At 37.4% G+C, this 6,949-nt stretch overlaps 1 protein-coding gene across 1 annotated transcript; it reads right to left on the minus strand.

Annotated features, from left to right (window-relative positions):
* Nucleotides 1-2,696: 2,696 nt before the first annotated feature.
* On the minus strand, nucleotides 2,697-4,478 carry LOC131683169 (alpha-actinin, sarcomeric; the record flags this gene model as incomplete). The annotated part of the gene is made up of 3 exons (XM_058965004.1): nucleotides 2,697-3,199; nucleotides 3,256-3,585; nucleotides 3,639-4,478. Coding segments are annotated over 3 exons (1,329 nt in total), but the record flags the coding sequence as incomplete, so codon positions are not given.
* Nucleotides 4,479-6,949: the final 2,471 nt, after the last annotated feature.

The following is a 6,949-nucleotide window of genomic DNA, read 5'->3' on the forward strand; positions in this document are numbered from 1 at the left end:
TTCAGGCAGGATTTTGATATTGATGCTATTAGACAACTGTGAAATCAAGACCAATAGATCAGTTACATATCAGGACCCCATTCCGACAATTTACCAAAAATCCTCATGATGTTTACAACAACAGGTAATCAATGTACGGATCAGATAATTGTGATTGTAATATTGAATTAAATCAGTCAGCATCAATAAATTTTCAACTTCAATCCAATTTTTTTTGTGTGTGGTGAGGAGGGGGGGGGGGTGAGTTGTATGGTGTTAAACCCCAAAACCTTCTCTTGGCTACGCCGTTGCTTGGAGTTATTTATTTCGCTTTTCATTTTCCGATATGTTTCAGATCGATCCGATGGTTATAACTTAGAAAAATTGCTGTCAGAAGGTTCGCACAAATGAACATTTTTAGACTGATAAGTTTTCAAGTTCCTTCCAGACAACTTGGAAATGTTCGGTGATTATTTCTACCGGTGTTAGATAGAAAAATGAAATATAAAATTCGTTTTATCGAAATAATGTTTGGCTTACTTTAATGGATTATTACTATATTGAACAATAAATAGGCGACAAAGAGTAATCAACAAACAACAAGCCATAACTTTTAAAGTATTCAAAATAGATATTTGAAGTCTTCAGTAAAGTTATTCGCAAAAGTAAGAGCTACAAATTTGCTGAAGGCATCATTTCGATATAATCACTTCCAATAAAATTTGTGATAATACCTCACTCATTGGGGGATTAATCAGCAAAAGCACAATACCAAAAGAAAGGGCATATTGCCGCCATTAAATTCTCCGAAGATACTATTGACCTAAAATAAGCCGTTTTGGCGTTAATAATAGATTACATGTTTTTGGTCATATTTCTGGCAATGGGAAATGATAAAAATCTTTCGTCCGCATTAAATATCTCTTTTGATATTAGTCCGATTTCAACAATCTATAGCTTGTTCGAAAGGTTTAAGCTGTCTAAAACATAGTAAGTGTTAATCTTTATTGTCAATTTCGGCAGATAATTCAAAAAAACTGCAAAAAAAGCCATTTTTACACATTCAAACATTCATATCTTGGAAACTAAATATCGGAATCAAATACAAATTAATAGCGTTCTTACTGTTTGATGGGTCTTTTATTAAAAATTGGTTTGGATAAAATCGGTTCAGCCATTGCTGAGAAACACGAATGCGAATTTGTCCGTTACATACACACACAGACACACACACAGACATTGTCCCAAATCGTCGAGCTGAGTCGATTGATATATATGACTCGGCCCTCTGGGCCTCGGAAAAAATCTTGAAAGTTTGAGCGAATTCTATACATTTCTTTTATAAGAACAACTTCATACAATTTCAAAAATCTCAGAAAAAAGTTATAACGAAAAAAATGTTTTTTGTGTGCCTTCCACAAACAACGCGCTTTATCTTAACACCGTTACATTTTGGAGAGTTTGTATGTTCAACAAGTTTTCTCGCAGTAGAATTTTCTATAACTTTGTCATTGACATCACACCTCTATCTCGAAAGTTAGTGGAAATAAATGTTCTATCTCACTTTTGGGTGGATTAATCACAATTCAGTATACATCAAAAGAAGGGGGCTTCCATTCTGAAAAAGTGTTCCTAACACACCAAATCGGTAAAATCATTCCTAGAGCACCATTAATTACCCCTGTGCATTATGCAGAAAAGATTAGCTTTTCTAGGCAATACTCCCACGAACGGCTGCATGGAGTTCAAATTGCTTTTGTTTAGAAAAATAGGATACTCTCGGCAGTCGGCTACCCACAGTTTTAAAAGAACCAAAAACTAAACGATAGCTTACCTTTTTCGAAAGATCGTGTACTCGAAAAAGAACTAAACCACTACCTAATAAACCATGCTTTACAGGTCGCATCGCTTGATTGGAGCGAGTCCTACACTTTATACCCTTCCAAAAACCACCTCCGCGACGCCTATGGAAGAACATTTCCCGTTTACTTAGCCTTTATCCTTCCCCGCGAACGATGTAGATGGGGGCGGCCGGCAATGATGGCTATCATGCTGTTGAGGTTGAGTCGGATTGGTGTGAATTCCTAATTACCACTTCCTAAGCAACTCTTATTAGTTAATCAAACATGATGAAGTCAGTGTACAATCCGCCAAAATCATCGTCACAACGCAACGCAGTTAATACCGCAAATCGTGTTTTATCCAGAGACGTCAGTCGTCGAGTCGCTTGACGATATTTTTGCATAGAAGAATTACAGAATGTTATTAAAATGATACATTACAATGTACAAAAGTTTTGATCAATTCGCTTCAGCCAAACTTCTAAAATTTTTTGCAAAAATAGGTGATTTTTTTCGCCCTGAATCCCTCATTCCCTCCATCCCCCTTAAAGGGTGTCAGCGTCAACTTTTGTAGTAGTCTTGGAATACGTGCTAAGTGTAATAAAAATGTAATCGACATTTCCAGTTTTATTGAACATAACCAGCTAATGAATCATAGCTTGATAAATGAGAAAGGCGTAATCACACCACTAGGTGGATTAAAAAACAGGTTATTTAAAATAGGTATTCAGTCTTTAAAAAATGTAGTTTTCGAATTTTGTGTGTTTAACCGAAAATTTACGGATCTGCCCTCATGCAAAGGTGGCCACAATTACCAGGAGGCTTTTCTTTCAAATATTTCAAATGCGGAAAATAAGTTTGGGAACAAGAAGGAGATAAATATTAGGTTTTAATATATTTTTTTCTGATTCACACGTATCGCTGCGTTACCTTTTCTATAATCTTTCCAATCAATCTGGTTTTGTATTTTTATGGCGTTGTTTAGATAAGTTACTTGATACGCTCTTAAGAAAAATAAAATCATGGAAAAAATTTCGATCCAGAGCAACAACACATTAACACAATAAGCGACACTTTGGCAGAAGAAATTCCACAGAGGATTTGGAATAATAATAATGATCTGCATCTTTTAAAAAACACAATATATGGCATGTAACCCACTACTTGATTTGATCGTATCGTTCAATACCTAAATATCTTTCTACTGAATGCCACTTTTCCTACAAATCACTTTCTCCATACAAGGCGGTACTGAATGACATGTAATCAAGTGCTCCAGTTATACCGTTAAGTCCTTTATAAGGTGGCATTCTTTGAATACAATATTCTGCTTGATCTGGTGGCAATTCACGGCGCAATTCATCGGGCAAAATGTACGGCTAAAGAAAACATAGAATAAAATTATTAATTCTCTGTTGAAAAGGGAAAGGTTTACCTTGTCTGAAGCTAAAATTCTGAAAGAATCAATCACTTGTTCTGCAGTATCAGTATCGGTACTTTCTCTCGTCATAAAATCTAGGAACGCATCAAATTGAACGTATCCAGAGTTGTTTGGATCGACTACAGCCAGAATACGCTGAAAGTCCAAATCACCTTGTTTGTCTTTTCCAATGGAATATCCAAGGGATACTAAGCATGATTTATATTCCTCAGGCGCCAGACGACCAGTCCGATTTTTGTCGAAATGGTTAAAACTTGATCGGAATTCTGTGAGTTGCTCCTGTGTAATTCCTTTGGAATCTCGTGTGAGTATCTGATTTTCTACCTAAAATAAATACTTTAAATAATGTTGAAAAGAAAACAGAAACAGTAACATACCTCATTTATATTTCTGTTTATTGAAGTTAATAGTTGTTCCCAACCAACACGGAGTGTTTCCATAGTATAGTGTGTGTAACGATTCTCAAAGATCATCGACTCTTGTACAGATTGGTGAATTTTTTCTAACTCTTCGATACTTGGCTTATACGCGTAAACAGCTTGTTCGTATTCCTTCAAACAATGAAGTTGCTCTTCGAGTGAACCAGATATACCCATTCCAATAGCTGAAACTGCATCCATTTGGCGCTCAATCCACGGTCCGACAGTGTTGGCCTTTTCGGCAAACTGTCTGCGCAACATTTCATTGTTTTGCTGCTTGCGTAATTCGTTGGCTAAAGTTTGATCTCGTTGCGGTACTAGTGCGCGGACTTCCGACCATTTTCTGCTGATAGTTTCAGCCGTTAAAGTAGAGTAAGGATTTATCAATCCACCGGGCACATGTTCTTGCTTGACGATAGAGTCAGCGTCACTTACCAATCCAACGATAACGTTGAACTCTTTATCCGCCTCTCCAAGAGTTGCCTTGAACTGATCATGAGCTTGAATAAGCCCTTGAATTTCTTCCATTGTATGCACGATAAACATGTCCACGAGATCTTCGCGGGCGCCATCCAACCAATTATTAAATGGTGCGGCACGTTTTGCGAACTCCAGATGTAATAGATCTATCTTTTCCAGAATGCGTTCTGCTTCATCCAGACCCTGTCGTCGATGCTGTGTTAGCGCTCCCAATCGATCCCATTGATCGCAGATACGCTGACAACGTGCATTCACCGAAGCACAATCATAATATTCCAATGAACTGAAAGATAATGTATATAAATCCACAATGTCATGTCATATATTGGTGCAGAAAAGGAAAAAAATAATGGGTGTACAAAATTTGACAAGAGCGGTATAAAAGGCCGAATCCCAGAAGGCCGAAGATGTCTTAACCTACGCAGAGAAACTTTTCTTTTGCTGTGATTTTTTTGCATTTTCATGCATATATTTCCAGTAAGCATTCTATGAGTGGAAAGACCGAATATGTACAATGCATAAAATTTACAGCAGAAGAAACGAGAGGCAGATAGAAAAGTATGCTATCGATGCATAAATAAAATTCTGCGTGTACCACAAAAGCCCGAAACCCGAACAAACCGGGCCGAATCACACAAGGCCGAATCACAAACGACCGAATCGCAAAAAGTCGAAAGTACAACATACATCAGAAATCGAATGATCTAATCTGGTGAGGACCTAATCCCGAGAATCCACTTTTGCTCCTTTTCAAAAGTCACCCTCGGTTAGCACCAATTTCAGCAACTGTCATTGTAATCCGTGTTTTTTCGTTGTTTTATACTCGTTTAAGATCTTTTATGAAGGAATAATCGTTTTCATAAGTGGTTTGAAAAATCTCTCAGCAATTCTTTATGTATTCTAACCGATAATATTACTCGTATCTAAATATGAGAAAAATATCAAAAGATCTGGAAAATAGGATTGTGGTTCTTTGTGAAAAGGGTTTATCTGCACGTACGATTGCCAGCATGGTAAATGTCTGCCACAGAACAGTTTTGTTGGTCGCAAAAAGAAGGAATATCACAATGAATCGAAACTGCGGTGGCCGACCAAAATTGTTGACGGATGGCGATGCTCGATTGATGGAACGTTTAATGAGAGAGAAGAAGATAAAAACACCAAAGAAAGCTGCCAAAGCAATAAATAAAAACGTAAGCGAATGGACTGCGCGGAGAGCTCTACGAAACATAGGGCTAGTATCGGAAATCAAACAAAAGAAACCGGCACTGTCGGATAAAAACGTAAAAGCATGATTAAAATTCTGCAAGGAACATAAAAACTGAACCGAAGACGACTGGAAGCGAGTAATCTGGTCCGATGAGACCAAAATTAATAGATTTCAATCGGACGGTAAGGAATACTTTTGGCACCGACCGAATGAAAGCCTTCAAAAACACCAAGTGAAGCAAACCGTTAAACATGGAGGAGGAAGTTTGATGGTATGGGGCTGCTTTACATGGTGGTATGTTGGACCTCTAGTGCGAATAGAGGGGATTATGAAAAAGGAAGATTACCTTAACATATTGAAAAGTAATTTACCTGACTTTGTCGAAGAATGTGCATATCCCGAATACGAGATCATTTTCCAGCAGGATGGTGATCCAAAGCACACGGCTAAAATAGTCAAAGCTTGGCTACAAGAACAAAATTTCAATGTATTACAATGGCCAGCACAAAGTCCTGATTTGAACCCGATAGAAAATTTGTGGGCAATTGTGAAAAGAAAACTTTCACAATACGAAGCACCTCCAAAGAATATAAACGAGCTTTGGTCCAGAGTTGAAGAGGAATGGCGCAGAATTCCAAATCATACAATCGAAACTTTGGTCGAGAGCCTACCAAAGCGTGTAAAAAGTGTAATAAAAAATAAAGGACTTTGGACCAAATACTAGGAGAGCGAAAGAAGCTATTGATAATAATTGGGCAAAAGTGGATAAATTGACCTTAAAAGGATTAATATTGTTTTTTTATTAATAGAATTGAATTATTTGCGATATTTTTCAATCCTCAGGATCTTTCGTCATAAAGATGACAAAAAATAAACATGTTTTGAAAATGTGGTAAAATAAAAGAATTACAATGAAAGTTCATGAATTTTTAATTTTTGTATCCAGTTTTGCTCGCCACTGTATATGATTCCTAACAGTAAACCACTTACTCTAGTATATTCTAAGCACACATTATCAAAGAACAAATAAAAATATGAAAAGGCAACAAATAACTGTTAATTAGAGATGGGGGGGTTCGTGTTTTTGGACCCGAAACCCGGACCCGACCCGAACCCGACGGGTTTCGGGTCGGGTCCGGGTTCTGTAAGTTTAAGCTTCTCGGGTTCGGGTCGGGTTCCGGGTTTTCAAATTTGAAATTCTCGGGTTCGGATCGGGTCCGGGTTTTTTGAAATTTTGAACTTTCGGGCTCGGGTCGGGTTCGGTTTTTCAAATTACAAATTATCGGGGTCGGGTCGGGTTCGGGTTTTGAACCAAACAACTAAACCATTTCATGACACTGTTTACACAAAACGCAGTCTTTTTTATAGGAGTGAATAGACCTTTCTCGTCAAAAAAATTTATATGCAGAACAGCTTCCGTTTTCATCGCTGGATCAATTCTGAATACTGTCACGTTAATTTGGTGTCTCTAACTATTGAAAAAATCAAAAATTCTTCGAGCTGTCCATTTTACTCTGTATTCCCCTGTCCTATTTTACCTCGATTCTCCATACTTTTTCACCATTTGGATGAACTTCGA

The sequence above is a fragment of the Topomyia yanbarensis genome, chromosome 2, assembly GCF_030247195.1.
Source record: "Topomyia yanbarensis strain Yona2022 chromosome 2, ASM3024719v1, whole genome shotgun sequence".
Lineage (NCBI taxonomy): Eukaryota > Metazoa > Arthropoda > Insecta > Diptera > Culicidae > Topomyia > Topomyia yanbarensis.